Here is a 17,172-nt window from a genome sequence, read left to right on the forward strand (position 1 = left end):
CTCTTTGTGTGTTTGGCGTGCCTGCACGTGTGTGTCTGAGGCTTTCTTGGCAGACTTGGTGGATGTAGGGATTTTACCTACCGCGCTTAGGCTGTTGAGGCTGTTGCCAACACAAACACGCATAGAGAGAGAGAGAGAGAGAGAGAGAGAGAGAGAGAGAGAGAGAGAGAGAGAGAGAGAGAGAGAGAGAGAGAGAGAGAGAGAGAGAGAGAGAGAGAGAGAGAGAGAGAGAGAGAGAGAGAGAGAGAGAGAGAGAGAGAGAGAGAGAGAGAGAGAGAGAGAGAGAGAGGTGTTGAGTAATGGTATGCATGTATCAGGGACCACACAGGGTCAAAGGCAGGGGGAAACACAGCACTGGTTTCTACCTCCAACCTAGCTGTAGTGTTTGTCTATTCCCCTCACTGTGTTACACAGTATAAACCAGTTCCAGTTTGTTAAAGGGAAAAGGCTGCCTACTCAGTGTATCAGAAGGATAGTTTGTAAAGCACAGCTGGCTGTTTTAATGAAAGCACCAGTTGTCAGTGTTCCAGGAGTAATACAGGTGCAGACATCCACAGACTAACAAGTGTCTCCACTATACTCTCTCTCTCTCTCAATTCAATTCAAGGGGCTTTATTGGCATGGGAAACATGTTTACATTGCCAAAGCACGTAAAATGGATAAACAAAAGTGAAATAAACAATAAAAGGTGACAGTAAATATTACACTCACTAATTCCAAAATAATCTCTCTCTTTTTCACAATCTTCTCCCTCTCTCTCTGTCTCTCTCTCTCTCTCTGTTCCCTTGTAAAAGCTTTAATAGATAGAGTTACAGAGTGATTTTTAGGGTGGCAGGTAGCCTAGAGGTTAGAGCATTAGGCCGGTAACCAAAAGTTTGAATCTGTTGATCTGCCTTTGAGAGGCAGTCAACCCTAACTGCTCCAGGGTTGCCTCCACTCATGTCGGATCTGTAACCCCACCGTCTGAGAGGGTCTCAGGGGGAGTGGGATAAGTAAGAAACACATTCCCACTGGCCACCACACGTGTACATGTGTGAAACAGGACAAATATAAGCACCCTCTATTTGAGATAATATTACATAGACTATTCTACCTAATGACTGGATAATGACTTGAATTGGTGATGTCAGCAGGGGGTTAGTTCAAGAGGAGATGTTGTTGCATTGTCCTTCCTAATGATGATTAAGGATAGGATTGGGTGAGGGAAAACTGGTCCTAGATCTGTACCTAAGGGCGACTTCTATCTGGAGCCAACTAAAACAGGGTCATAAACAAGAGGGAGTCGAGGAGCTTCTTAATGAATTATGGGTCATTAGAATATAGGCACAATTAGGAATATAATCATTTAGGTTTTTGATTGATTGATCAGACAAACGCTAGTAAACTTTTAAAATCTCAAGGAATGATGTCAGTGAATTGGTGCTTAAAAAAATTTATCGATGGGTGCTAAATTGTGTGTTTATAAGTACATGTGCTATTTGTTTTATACATGAATACTATTGATGTTTATATTCTATACAGTATATTCTCTACGTTTTTGTGTATTAAAGACGTTTTTTGAAAGAGTGAAGTTTGTTTTTATACTATGAGACTCTCGCACACACGCACGCAGACAGGCTCCAGCTATATAGCTGTAATTACAGACTAGGCCACCACAACTATCTTTGACCCCACCCAACGCTTTACTGAGGGGCAGCCTGGGACACACACACACACACACACACACACACACACACACACACACACACACACACACACACACACACACACACACACACACACACACACACACACACACACACACACACACACACACACACACACGCGCGCGCGCGCACAGAGAACTGCGGTGCCAGACAGCAGTGCCATACTGCAATACAGTGGCAATACCAGCCTGAGGCGGTGTTCTCTCTCTCTCTAATAATAATCATCCTCATTAATTAATGAGTCCTGCAGCTCTTGTTTACCTCTCCTTATGGTGGTGTTTGTATATGTGTGTCTGTGTATGTATGTGTGTGTCTGTATGTATGTGTGTAGGTGTATGTATGTATATATGTGAGTGCGTGTGTGTGTGTTTGCGTGTCTGTCTGTCTGTGTGTGTGTGTGTGTGTATATATATATATATATATGTGTGTGTATCAGTGGAGGCTGCTGAGGGGAGGACAGCTCATAATAATGATTGGAATGGTATCAAACACCTGGTTTCCATGTGGTTCATTCCATTCCACTGACTCCCTTATTATGAGCCGTCCTCCCCTCAACAGCCTCCACTGGTGCGTGTGTGTTTTCTGTCTGGAATAGACTAGACTCTCTCTGGGTACCAGACCCAACAGTACTCAGAAACATATCTCGTTCTAATTTAACCCTTTCAGTTCTGCTGGTTTATTGATGAAACCTCATGATGACTCCGACCCTCATGGTTGGCGTTCCAAATGGTGCCTTATTCCCTATATAGTGCACTACTTTAAACCAGAGCCCAGAGGGAATAGGGTGCCAGTTAGGATTTCCTCGTGTTCTGAAAGGTTTACAAGCTCTAGCTCTAATTGTCAATGGTGAACATCATGTAATTGAAAAGGGAACGGCGCAACTCACGCTCACCATTTTAAAGATGGCCGTTTCGGCCTTCAATGGCTTTCATCATAAACCTTAGATCATGTAATGAAATACACTGAACGCAATCAGCATTTAAAGTGTAGTGCACTGACTGAAATGATCTGTGCATAACCCATATTCCAATCCACAGCAGTATATAAACAGAAAAACATTCGATGAAGGAATCAAGGCCGATTGCAGGTGCATTCAGATGTGACCATACGAGGTCCAGAGTACTGCTGGTTGGTTTTCTGCTGGTTTTCTGTTCTACCTGATCATTCATTACACACACCTGGTGTCCCAGGTGTAAATCAGTCCCTGATTAGGGGAAGAATGAACAGAAGCAGTGGAGCTTTAAGGTCCAGATTTGAATTTGAGGGGCCTATTGCGTTGGTATGGTAGTACTTAATTATGTTGTAATTCTAACAGCTTCCACTAGTTGGCAGTGTTGGATGTAGAGCTCAATACTGCAGAGTGTGTATTTGCCCAGAGGAGCCAGAAAGTCTGCTTGTTAGGTTGATGAACTTTGGTGCCAGACTGCCAGAAGGTCAATGACACTGTTAAAACCCTGACGGACTAAATATACTAAGGACTGACACAGAGAATAGATCACAACAATTACTACATGATAACAATGTTTTGGGATGATGATGGTGAGAATGATGAAGGTCAGCCAGGTCCAGAGATGTGTTCTTTGATCCAGCCGGTGAGTTTGGTGACGCGGGTGTAGACGCCGTAGTAGTCGGCCCGGCCACACCCCTTTCCCCAGCTGACCACGCCCGCTAGGAACCAACGACCCGAGTTCTCCTGGCAGACCAACGGACCGCCCGAGTCACCCTGGGAAAGGGAGGGAGAGAGAGAGAGACGAGAAAGAAGGGGGAAGGAGGCAGCATAGACAAAGTAAAAGAGAGACCGAGCGAGAGAGAGAGAGAGTGAGAGAAAGAGAGATAGGGGAAAGAAGGGAGAGGGAGGCAGCATAGACAAAGTAAAAGAGAGATAGAGACAGAGAGAGAGTGAGAGAAAGAGAGACAGGGGAAAGGAGGCAGCATAGACAAAGTAAAAGAGAGATGACGAAAAGTTTTCAATTAGCTGAACGATAGCAGAAAGGTTCAGATATTAAAGGACATTGAACTTGCTGCTTTCTCTTTTCCCGGCTCCTACTACTCTGAAACCCCCTGTACCCTCCCTCACCTGAGGTGCCAACCAGTCAATCTGTGCGTTGAGTGTGTGTGGGTCTACTCTAAAATCACTTCCTGTACCTGACAGGCATCCTTCTCTCCGCTGCGGTAGCCGGCGCACAACATCCTGGGAGTGACCATGTAACCGTAGGAACGGAAGCAGGCCTCCTCGCTCACCAGACGCACGTCCACCTTCTGCAGCACGTTACTGGGAGTGCCTGGGGTCAGAGGTTAGAAGTCAAAGGTTAGAGGTCAATCACAGTGTTTCCATGGAGAGTTACAGGTAGTCTTCCTTATCTGGAATCAAGCTTTACTGTTCATCCAACTGGTGGAAACATATTGGGCATGATAGGTTACCTTTCTTAAAATACATTTTCGTTTTTTTGCTCTCTTGTTTTGTAAGTATTTGTGCTGCTGCAAGTGTTTGGAGGACTATATAGAACTGAATACATGAAAAGATCTTTGCCTTTATAAAACCTCTCTAAACACCCTCCCACCCACCCACCCACCCTCCTCACCTCCTTCACGTAGCGCCCCCCAGCCCGTGACCCAACAGAGTAGCTCAGGTTCTTGCTGGTGTGTAGGTGATGGCAGGCAGGCGGGCTGGGCCAGGGTGCCTGGAGCTGCAGGTCTCTCCAGTCGCAGCAAAGCCAAGTCATAATCGTGTGTCTCGTCATCGTAGTACTGGTGCAGGAGGATCTGTTGCACCCGAATGGTGTCCTCCATCTGACTGCTGCGGTTCAATAGGAACTTACCTAGGTTGACCGTCCACGCTCTGGGAGAGACTGGGGGAGAGGGAACATTTTAATTCTCTCTCTTCCTGTTTACACGCTAGGAAAGTAAAGACTTGGGGTGGTGGAGGGGGAAAGAGAGGGATGGAGGGAGGGGAAATGAGAGGAGAGGCGAGGGGTCGAGAGGAGAGGAGAGCAGAGGAGACGAGAGGAGCAGAGAGGAGATGGAGAAGGAGAGGAGTCAAGAGGAGAGGAATTGAGAGGAGAGGAGAGGAGGTTAAGGAGAATAAGGGGAAAGAGAATGGTAGACAACAAGAAGCAAAACAACATTAAAACCGGTCGTCATAGAAACAGTGGGCAGCGGAGACCACCCATTGGCTGGAGACCAGAGCCCCCCCACAGACATGACGTCCACCGATCTGAAGGCTGACCTGCCATGGCCGCTCCCCTTCAGTAGCGTTGACTCCTCCCACAACGCGACTGGTGAACTGCCTCAGACCACAGTCTGGCAAGAGGACACACACACAGGTACGGAAACACACACACACACACACGCATACACACACACAGAAACGCACGCAGATACGCACACACACACACACACACACACACACACACACAGATACATAAATGAGCATGAGAGAGAGATTGTAGGTGTGTGTGTGTGTGTGTGTGTGTGCGTGTGTGCGTCTTCTTCTCTCACCACAGTGTCTCTCATCGGAGGCATCAGGACAGTCGGTGATGAAGTCACACTCTGGGTTAGGCTTCTTCAGACACGTCCCGTCAACACACACATACGTCTTGTCTGTACACTGCACACCTAGAGACACACACATTATGTATCAATACACCACAAACCTGTACACACACACACACACATGCATAATACGCACACACACACACACACAGTTACCCTCAGTGCAGTTCTCTTCATCCATGGCCTTTAGGCAGTCTGGGTGCTGGTCACACACCTTGAAGTAGTCAACACACTGACTGTCCTCTGGACACTGGTACTGGGCTATACACACTGGGACACACACACACAGAGTGTCAGTCAATCAGCCATTTGGTGCTAATGATATATGCTATACAGCCCGATGATTGTCCCTAACTTGAAACAGGTCATTTTAACATTTTTATAATTACTAATCTATTTTTTTAAATTGTTGAATGTTCCTCTCATCTGGCTAGATGTCATTGAGTAATGTATGAAGACATTTTAGTTCCACAGGGATTTCCAGTGAGGATTTGGCCTTTTGAACAATCATAGCTACATGCACTAGGCTCAATAAAATGTAAATACCTTATAAATGTTTCACAATTTAAATGTTCTGAATGTGTTTTAACTTGGTAAACTGACCACAGTTCCTCTCGTCCAGTCCGTTGGGGCAGTCTTTGATGCCGTCACAGGCTGGAACACACAGACCATTTAGAGTACACAGGAACTGACCAGGATAGGCTGCAACACACAGACCATTTAGAGTACACAGGAACTGACCAGGATAGGCTGCAACACACAGACCATTTAGAGTACACAGGAACTGACCAGGACAGGCTGCAACACACAGACCATTTAGGGTACACAGGAACTGACCAGCATAGGCTGCAACACAGACCATTTAGAGTACACAGGAACTGACCAGGACAGGCTGCAACACACAGACTATTTAGAGTACACAGGAACTGACCAGGACAGGCTGCAACACACAGACCATTTAGAGTACACAGGAACTGACCAGGACAGGCTGCAACACACAGACCATTTAGAGTACACAGGAACTGACCAGGATAGGCTGGAACACAGACAATTTAGAGAACACAGGAACTGACCAGGACAGGCTGGAACACACAGACCATTTAGAGTACACAGGAACTGACCAGGACAGGCTGCAACACAGACTATTTAGAGTACACAGGAACTGACCAGGACAGGCTGCAACACACAGACCATTTAGAGTACACAGGAACTGACCAGGACAGGCTGCAACACACAGACCATTTAGAGTACACAGGAACTGACCAGGATAGGCTGGAACACAGACAATTTAGAGAACACAGGAACTGACCAGGACAGGCTGGAACACACAGACCATTTAGAGTACACAGGAACTGACCATGACAGGCTGGAACACACAGACCATTTAGAGTACACAGGAACTGACCAGGACAAGCTGGAACACACAGACCATTTAGAGTACACAGGAACTGACCAGGACAGGCTGCAACACACAGACTATTTAGAGTACACAGGAACTGACCAGGACAGGCTGCAACACACAGACCATTTAGAGTACACAGGAACTGACCAGGATAGGCTGGAACACAGACAATTTAGAGAACACAGGAACTGACCAGGACAGGCTGGAACACACAGACCATTTAGAGTACACAGGAACTGACCAGGATAGGCTGGAACACAGACAATTTAGAGAACACAGGAACTGACCAGGACAGGCTGTCCTCCCCTCAGCAGCCTGTTACGACTGGTAGTATGTAATACAAACACACCTTACTGTATGTCATAAGCACATCATTTCTTCCACTTTCTCATCTCTTCATCTGTCACGTAACATCCTTTCAGCACACAACCTAAAAATCACCCTAAACACCTCTTGTTCAAAATAACTCCCGATCTGATTGGTTGAACAGACAGACAGTCTGTAGAGAAAGATTACCTATAGCACCTTAACCCTAACCCTAGGTCTGAGGTCAAACCCTTGACCAATGTCTGTCATCCAGGCCCCAGACTCACGATCTGATTGGTTGAAGAGGCTGTAGTGGACCTGGAGTCCAGGCCCTGTGATTGACACCTCGGACGTCATGACAACGCTGGTTGCTGTGGAGAGGAGGTAGAGGCGCTCAGCATACGGCTGGAGACCTCTCGTCCCACACAACCTGAGGCAGAGACACGGGTAAAATGATACGGATGAAACAGGTGTGTGTGTGTGTGTGTGTGTGTGTGTGTGTGCGTGCGTGTGCCTGTGCGTGTGCGTGTGTGTGTACCTGCGGTTTTGTACCATCCACTGTCCCTGTGTACAGGCCTGGTTATAGTTGGCCCTGCTCAGCTCATAACCTTCAAACTCCAGAGATAGTCCATAGTCTGCAGAGGGCACCTAGGACACACACAAACAAATATACAATTGAATACAACAGAATGGCCCCATGTTATGACTTGTTAGAAACAGTAGAAGACAGAAGAAAACAGTAGCAGACAATATAATAAAATAGAAGATAGTAGAAGACGGTAGACGACAATATAAGACAGTAAAAGACAGTAGAAGACAATATAATACAATAGAAGAAGACAGTAGAAGACAATATAAGACAGTAGAAGACAGTATAATACAATAGAAGATAGTAGAAGACAATATAAGACAGTATAATACAATATAAGATAGTAGAAGACAGTATAATACAATATAAGACAGTAGAAGACAGTAGAAGACAGTAGAAGACATAAGATTTTAGAAGACAGTAGAAGACAGTAGCAGACAGTACAGTACAATAGAAGATAGTATAAGACAGTAGAATACAACATGAGACAGTAGAAGACAATATGAGACAGTAGAAGACAGTAGCAGACAGTACAGTACAATAGAAGATAGTATAAGACAGTAGAATACAACATGAGACAGTAGAAGACAATATGAGACAGTAGAAGACAGTAGCAGACAGTACAGTACAATAGAAGATAGTATAAGACAGTAGAATACAACATGAGACAGTAGAAGACAGTAGCAGACAATATAAGATAGTAGAAGACAATATAAGATAGTAGAAGACAGTAGAAGACAGTAGCAGACAGTACAGTACAATAGAAGATAGTAGAAGACAGTAGAAGACAATATGAGACAGTAGAAGACAATATGAGACAGTAGAAGACAGTAGCAGACAATATAAGATAGTAGAAGACAGTAGAAGACAATATAAGACAGTAGAAGACAGTAGAAGGGGATGTACAGTATAACACTCACAGTGAATGTCCAGGTACAGTTGGTGTCTGGTGGGTAGTAACTGGGATAGAAGGGGGTACGTAGACTACCCTGTACCCCTGATACTGGCTGCAGCTCTATGTTGGAGGAACACACTGAGAGAGAGAGAGAGAGAGAGAGAGAGAGAGAAAGAGAGGGTGAGGTGGAGATGTGGAGAGAGAGAGGGAGTGAGAGGGAGAGGGAGAGAGCGGGATGGGGAGAGAGAGGGAGAGAGGGGGAGAGAGGGAGTGAGAGGGAGAGAGAGGGAGAGAGAGATGGGGAGAGAGAGGGATGGGGAGAGAGAGGGAGAGGGAGTGAGAGGGATAGAGAGGGATGGGAGAGAGAGGGCGAGAGAGGGAGTGAGGGAGAGAGAGGGAGTGAGAGGGATAGGGAGAGAGAGGGAGAGAGGAGGGAGAGAGAGGGATGGGGAGAGAGAGGGAGAGAGAGGGAGTGAGGGAGAGAGAGGGGATGGGGAGAGAGAGGGAGTGAGAGGGATAGAGAGGGCGAGAGAGGGAGTGAGAGGGATAGGGAGAGAGGAGGGAGAGAGAGGGATGGGGAGAGAGAGGGAGAGAGAGGGAGTGAGGGAGAGAGAGAGGGATTGATGATGATGAATGTGAAAGGAAGAAAGTGTTTGTAAAGTCATTGTATAAGAGAGCAACATATAACTCTCAGTTGAAACACTTTAATAACAACCATATAAACCTCACCTTCAGTGGTCCAGGCCTGTGCAGACAGGGAGAAGGGGTCTTTGTAGTTGTAGAGACCCTGTTTCCAGACCACTGTCATCCACTCTCCTGATGACAACACATGAACAACATGCTCTTGTCTGCTGCAGCCATACAGACTGGTGGTGGGAGAGAGAGAGAGAGAGAGAGAGAGAGAGAGAGAGAGAGAGAGAGAGAGAGAGAGATGGGGAGAGAGAGGGATGGGGAGAGAGAGGGAGAGAGGGAGTGAGAGGGAGTGAGAGGGATGGGAGAGAGAGGGCGAGAGAGGGAGTGAGGGAGAGAGAGGGAGTGAGAGGGATAGGGAGAGAGAGGGAGAGAGAGGGATGGGGAGAGAGAGGGAGAGAGAGGGAGTGAGGGAGAGAGAGGGGATGGGGAGAGAGAGGGAGAGAGGGAGTGAGAGGGATAGAGAGGGAGGCGAGAGAGAGGGCGAGAGAGGGAGTGAGAGGGATAGGGAGAGAGGAGGGAGAGAGAGGGAGAGAGAGGGAGAGAGAGGGAGAGAGAGGGAGTGAGTGAGGGAGAGAGAGAGGGATTGATGATGATGAATGTGAAAGGAAGAAAGTGTTTGTAAAGTCATTGTATAAGAGAGCAACATATAACTCTCAGTTGAAACACTTTAATAACAACCATATAAACCTCACCTTCAGTGGTCCAGGCCTGTGCAGACAGGGAGAAGGGGTCTTTGTAGTTGTAGAGACCCTGTTTCCAGACCACTGTCATCCACTCTCCTGATGACAACACATGCTCTTGTCTGCTGCAGCCATACAGACTGGTGGGTGGGGGGGGAGAGAGAGAGAGAGAGAGAGAGAGAGAGAGAGAGAGAGAGAGAGAGAGAGAGAGAGAGAGAGAGAGAGAGAGAGAGAGAGAGAGCTTATAGAACATCAACATAAAGTCACTAGGTGATGAGGTGACTATCTGTTGGTGTTAAAGCATCATGTAGTCTGTCTTTACACTGTCTGTCTATACTGGATGAACAGGTAACTGACAAAATAAAGGAAACACCAGCATAGTGTCTTAATCTGGTGTTGGTCCACCACGAGTCGCCACAACAGCTTCAATGCACCTTGGCATAGATTCTGAATCTCTATTGGAGGGATGCGGCACAGTTCTTCCACAAGAAATTCCATCATTTGTTGATGGTGGTGGAAAACGCTGTCTCAGGCACCGCTCCACAATCTCCCAGAAGTTTTCAATTGGGTTGAGATCTGGTGACTGAGGCACACACTCACACACACACACACACACACACACACACACACACACACACACACACACACACACACACACACACACACACACACACCATTTAAACCCCCTAAGCTCCTTTGAGACCTCTCTTTCAAAGTCACTGAGATCTCTTCTTCTAGCCATGGTAGCTAAAATACTGTAATGGACAATTTGGCAGTTATTTTGGCAGTTACATGTATTGTACAGATATAGGATCTTAATTTGATCACTGTTTTGTTGGTAAGAATTTCCCGCACCTCAGGAAATGAAGACGAGCTTCATGATTTACATGAATTCACTGAAAACTCACACTAACACACGATTATGTTAACAGTATTGCACTTTCCATGTAGCCTAATTTTGGTCAGCTAATACCCTAACAACAAATCAAGCAAACATTCAAAACCTGTTGCTGCAGGAATATTTTGGTGTGAGAATACAGGTCAAATTAAGATCCAATAGCTGCATATGTATTTATAAACTTACGAGGTGATGAGGTGAGTATCAGTAGGCGTTAAACCATCATAGACAGCCAGTCTATCTCTACACTCTGGTAGCAGCCACTCCATCCTCAGCTCCAGTCTGAAACTCTGGGTGCTGGTGCCTTGCGGGGCCCTGAGGTGCCAAAGGCAGGACGAGCGCTGGGTATTAGGTCCCCTATTAGCCACAGCTGTGCTGGAGCTGACCACCTGGTACCTGTAGCAGTCTGTGGACAGGGCAGGGAGGAGGAAGGAGGGAGAGAAAGTGGGAGAGAGAAAGAGAGCAACAGGAAGAGATGAACACTCCTCACTAATTTCAAGTGTACCTACAATTGACATAGTTCAAGCACTTCTTAAAGCTTCTAAAATAATGCAGAAAGTGAGAAGATCAAATAAATCATACCAAATGAAGCTTTCAAAAGTTCTACAACTTTGGGGTCTGTTTCTGAGGGGTTAAAACAAAAAACAAGCAAGCAAACAGAAAATAACATGATGAGGCACAAATAATACAACGATCAACTAAACACAAAGAATAATAAAAACTCAGGTCCTTTCACCACATTCCTCTCCCGCTCACCTGTGATAGAGAAAGAGGGAAGATGCAACAGATATTCTCCATAGTTAGCAGTCTCCTCTCTGTCGCTCCCTCTGTAGGCCCCGAGTAGACTCTGTAGGCAGCTGCTGACTCGCTCCATAGTTACCTTACCAACATGGCTGTCGGGGACTGACAGTACCAGCCAGAAGTGTGCCACCACACTTCCCTCCCTAGGGAAACAAGCAGGGACACAGTGAGCTGATAACAGCTGGATCGAAAGTTTGTGTGGGCATTGCAAGAATGTTTTATAGATCAAAATACAGTACCAGTCAAAAGTTAGGACACACCTACTCATTCAAGGGTTTTTCTTTATTTTTACTATTTTCTACATTGTATAATAATAGTGAATACATCAAATCTATGAAATAACACATATGGAATCATGTAGTAACCAAAAAAGTGTTAAACAAGTATTTGAAATTCTTCAAAGTAGCCACCCTTTGCACACACTTGGCATTCTCTCAACCAGCTTCATGAGGTAGTCACCTGGAATTCATTTTTTATTTTACCGTGTAAGTTGACTGAGAACACGTTCTCATTTACAGCAACAACCTGGGGAATAGTTACAGGGGAATGAATGAGCCAATTGTAAGCTGGGGATGATTAGGTGACGGCTTGGGAATTTAGCCAGGACACCAGGGTTAACACCCCTACTCTTACAATAAGTGCCATGAGATCTTAAGTGACCACAGAGAGTCAGGACACCTGTTTAACATCCCATCCAAAAGACAGCACCCTACAGGACAATGTCCCCAATCACTGCCCTGGGGTATTGGGATATTTCTATTGACAGGGGGAAAGAGTGCCTCCTACTGGCCCTACAACACCACTTCCAGCAGCATCTGGTCTCCCATCTAGGGACCAACCAGGACCAACCCTGCTTAGCTTCAGAAGCAAGCCAGCAGTGTGATGCAGGGTGGTATGCTGCTGGAATGCATTTACAACAGTCATGTAGGATTTCCCAGATATGCTGAGCACTTGTTGGCTGCTTTTCCTTCACTCTGCAGTCCAACTCATCCCAAACCATCTCAATTGGGTTGAGGTCAGGGGATTGTGGAGGCCAGGTCATCTGCAGCACTCCATCACTCTATTTCTTGGTCAAATAGCCCTTACACAGCCTGGAGGTGTGTTGGGTCATTGTTCTGTTGAAAAACAAATGATAGTCCCACTAAGCACAAACCAGATGGGATGGCGTATCGCTGCAGAATGCTGTGGTAGCCATGCTTGTTAAGGTTGCCTTGAATTCTAAATAAATCACTGACAGTGTCACCAGCAAAGCATCCCCACACCATCACACCTCCTCCTCCATGCTTCACAGTGGGAACCACACATGTGGAGATCATCTGTTCACGTACTCTGCGTCTCACAAAGATACAGTAGTTGGAACCAAAAATATCACATTTGGACTCATCAGACCAAAGGACAGTTTTCCACCGGTCTAATGTCCATTGCTTGTGTTTCTTGGCCCAAGCAAGTCTCTTCTTCTTATTGGTGTCCTTTAGTAGTGGTTTCATTGCAGCAATTCGACCATGAAGGCCTGATTCACACAGTCTCCTCTGAACGGTTGATGTTGAGATGTGTCTGTTACTTGAACTCTGAGAAGCAATTATTTGGGCTGAAATCTGAGGTGCAGTTCATTTCTGAGGCTGTTAACTTTAATGAACTTATCCTCTGCAGCAGAGGTAACTCTGGGTCTTCCTGTGGCGGTCTTCATGAGAGCCAGTTTCATCATAGCGCTTGATGGTTTTTGTGACTGCACTGGAAGAAACTTTGAAAGTTCTTGAAATGTTCCGTATTGACTGACCTTCATGTCTTAAAGTAATGATGGACTGTCGCTTCTCTTTGCTTATTTGAGCTGTTCTTGCCATAATATGGACTTGGTCTTTTACCAAATAGGGTTATCTTCTATTTACCCCCCCCCCCCCCCCCTACCTTGGAATGAGTAGGTTTGTCCAAACTTTTGACTGGTACTGTAAAGATATAGGCTGCATGATATAGATATGCATGTAAGTGTATAATGTGCGCCAATGTTGTGTGGGTAGGTATGTTTAATACCTAGATACAGTTGATGTCGGAAGTTTACATAAACTAGTTTTAATGACCCCAACCTAAGTGTTTCAACCACTCCACAAATGTCTTGTTAAAAAACTAGTCGGTTAGGACATCTACTTTGTGCATGACACAGGTAAGTTTTCCAACAGCTGTTTACAGAAAGATGATTTCACTTATAACTCACTGTATCACAATTCCAGTGGGTCAGAAGTTTACATACACTAAGTTGACTGTGTCTTTAAACAGCTTGGAAAATTCCAGAAAATGATGTCATGGCTTTAGAAGCTTCTGATTGGCTAATTGACATCATTTGAGTCAATTGGAGGTGTACCTGTGGATGTATTTCAAGGCCTACCTTCAAACTCAATGCCTCTTTGCTGGACATCATGGGAAAATCAAAAGAAATCAGCCTTGACCTCAGAAAAAAATTGTAGACCTCCACAATTCTGGTTCTTCCTTGGGAGCAATTTCCAAACACCTGAAGGTACCACGTTCATCTGTACAAACAATAGTATGCAAGTATAAACACCATGGGTCCACGCAGCCGTCATACCTCTCAGGAAGGAGACGCGTTCTGTCTCCTAGAGATGAACGTACTTTGGTGCGAAAAGTGCAAATCAATACCAGAACAACAGCAAAGGACCTTGTGACGATGTTGGAGGAAACAGGTACAAAAATATCTATATCCACAGTAAAACGAGCCCGATAGACATAATCTGAAAGGGCGCTCAGCAAGGAAGAAGCCACTGCTCCAAAACCACCATAAAAAAGCCAGACTATGGTTTGCAACTGTACATGGGGACAAAGATTGTACTTTTTGGAGAAATGTCCTCTGGTCTGTTTGGCCATAATGACCATCGTTATGTTTGGAGGAAAAAGGGGGAGGCTTGCAAGCCGAAGAACACCATCCCAACCGTGAAGCACGGGGGTGGCAGCATCATGTTGTGGAGGTGCTTTGCTGCAGGAGGGTCTGGTGCACTTCGCAAAATAGATGGCATCATGAGGAAAGAAAATTATGTGGATATATTGAAGCAACATTTCAAGACATCAGTCAGGAAGTTAAAGCTTGGTCGCAAATGGGTCTTCCAAATGGACAATGACCCCAAGCATACTTCCAAAGTTGTGGCAAAATGGCTTAAGGACAACAGACTCAAGGTATTGGAGTGGCCATCACAAAGCCCTGACCTCAATCCCATAGAAAATGTGTGGGCAGAACTGAAAACGTGTGTGTGAGCAAGGAGGCCTACAAACCTGACTCAATTACACCAGCTCTGTCAGGAGGAATGTGCCAAAATTCACCCAACTCATTGTGGGAAGCTTGTGGAAGGCTCCCCGAAACGTTTGACCCAAGTTAAACAATTTAAAGGCAATGCTACCAAATACTAATTGAGTGTATGTAAACTTCTGACCCACTGGGAATGTGATGAAAGAAATAAAAGCTGAAATAAATCATTCTCTCTACTATTATTCCTGAAATGTCACATTCTTAAAATAAAGTGGTGATCCTAACTGACCTAAGACAGTGAATTTTTACTAGGATTAAATGTCAGGAATTGTGAAAAACTGAGTTTGAATGTATTTCGCTGGTTTATGTAAACTTCCGGCTTCAACTGTATATTTACAGTCATAGATGTACAGTACTAGGTATAGAAATACATGACATAGATATGTATGCAGACCTGTATTTATAGATCTGGTTTTATGTACCCAAAAGCAAAGACTTTGGTGGAGTTGAAGTAGCGAGATAGGTCTGAGCCCTTCACTATCCTCCTCACCTGAGAGACAGAGAGTGAGAGAGAGATGGCGGGGATAGAGAGAGAGAGAAATATATATATATAAATGAGAGAGAGAGAGAGAGAGAGAGAGAGAGAGAGAGAGAGAGAGAGAGAGAGAGAGAGAGAGAGAGAGAGAGAGAGAGGGGGGGGCAATAGTCAGAGCAACAGAGGATTTAAGTTTAAAATAAAAAGTTGTGAAACATAAAGATAATACAGAGACATTGTGTGTGTGGGGGGGGCATGCTTGTGTGAGTGTCCCAGGTTATTTTCCCATAATCCCTTGTCCTATACCATATATTCTACTTCCTTGGCCTGGGCTGTGAAGGCTGGGCTGGCTCCTCAACAGGAGTAGTTCCTGTTGAGGATAGAGAGTCTAGCAGTATACTGCTGCTGTACCCTGGGTTCCAGTATCCACACCATGTACTCTGGAGGGAGGGATGGGGAGGGGGAGAGACTTACTGGCATGTTACATATCAGATAGCCAGTCATAGTGTGTGTGTGTGTGTGTGTGTGTGTGTGTGTGTGTGTGTGTGTGTGTGTGTGTGTGTGTGTGTGTGTGTGTGTGTGTGTGTGTGTGTGTGTGTGTGTGTGTGTGTGTGTTTGTGTGTGTGTGTGTCCCAGGTTATTGCTCACCCAGGAAGTACCATGACAGAGTTGCTCCTCCCGAGAGGATGATGATGGTGATGATGATAAGGAAGGCTAGGAGACACCTGCAGGGTCGTCTCAACATCTTAGAGGATGTCACAGAGGCTTCGTTACCGGGTCCCACCTGTAAACAACAACAACAAACACACACACACAATGCACCCCAGTTAACAACTGGCCTGGGATCAGAGTTTACAGTATTATATTGTATAATCAGGTCTGTAAGAACAGTGGATGAGGATTCTGCAGACTAGTGCAGAGACCTCATGCTAAAGCTAGAACTAAAACTGACATTGATCTAAGGTCAGTTGAACAATTCCCCATTCATAGGTTAGGTTTAAACTGACCCCAGATCTGTGTCTATTGTCAACTTCTTCCTGCAACATAAACCAGCATAAGGCCTGCATATAGCTATAGTAAATGCAGGTGAAGCCTGAAGCCCTGGACAGAGCATTTTTCTTATAAAATAAACTATAGGCTATTATTGAATGACTAAACCAATGTGCATTGAACATAAAATACATCTATTATTTATTTTATATAGTAACTAAATCATAGGCCTACATTGTCAATATCACAATACTTATATAATCTACTGACCCATTCCAATGGCAGGTCCACAGGAGCTGGTGCTACCTCCAAATCACAGGAGCGCGACTTTTTGGAGCCGTGCCCGAGCGCCTTAACTTCACAAATCCGTTATTCCACGCGAGACCATCTCCGTCCAAAAAAGACCGGTGGTGGATAGTTGGAACGTTTTATTTCTTCATGTATCTCGGTAGAATATCCGTCCAATCAGACATGTCGGTAACGACCGCTAGTAACGACAGGGGAGACAACTCTACCTTGTGTTTGCTAGTCCAAAGGTAGGCTAGAGCCCTCTTGTCAATATTTCCTCAATTGCGTTGGATCTCCCGAATTCCCATTGGACTATATAGGCTAGTAGCCTAAACTTTAACCAATAATAGCAATAGCCTAAAATATAAACGTATTTATTAAACGCATTCAAAATGATTGATTGCGAGACATTTATTCTCTCTCTGGTAACTGTCAAAACATGAAACATTTAAGAATAGTCATGTCCTCGTGAAGCCTGTAGCACCGTACATACTCTCAGGGCATAGGTAACGCATGTGGGCTCTAATGACATCATCAGTCGACGCCTAGCAACAGCCCGGCTCCGGATCCTACAACAGGTATGCCTA

The 17,172-nt window shown here is 45.3% G+C and overlaps 1 protein-coding gene across 1 annotated transcript; it reads right to left on the minus strand.

The window, feature by feature from the left end:
- Positions 1-175: 175 nt before the first annotated feature.
- On the minus strand, positions 176-17,055 carry LOC106592627 (transmembrane protease serine 6). The gene is made up of 18 exons (XM_045713268.1): positions 16,568-17,055; positions 15,956-16,091; positions 15,614-15,747; positions 15,255-15,322; positions 11,478-11,665; positions 11,304-11,345; positions 10,908-11,127; positions 9,180-9,316; positions 8,476-8,588; positions 7,505-7,614; positions 7,254-7,396; positions 5,862-5,960; positions 5,415-5,528; positions 5,205-5,321; positions 4,836-5,006; positions 4,289-4,555; positions 3,852-3,988; positions 176-3,429 (listed from the first exon to the last, which is right to left on the minus strand). The coding sequence occupies exons 3-18, from the start codon at positions 15,614-15,616 to the stop codon at positions 3,262-3,264; spliced, it is 2,097 nt and encodes a 698-aa protein (XP_045569224.1). The 5' UTR covers positions 15,617-15,747; positions 15,956-16,091; positions 16,568-17,055; the 3' UTR covers positions 176-3,261.
- Between the last annotated feature and the right edge of the window lie 117 nt (positions 17,056-17,172).

This window comes from Salmo salar, chromosome ssa02, assembly GCF_905237065.1.
Source record: "Salmo salar chromosome ssa02, Ssal_v3.1, whole genome shotgun sequence".
Lineage (NCBI taxonomy): Eukaryota > Metazoa > Chordata > Actinopteri > Salmoniformes > Salmonidae > Salmo > Salmo salar.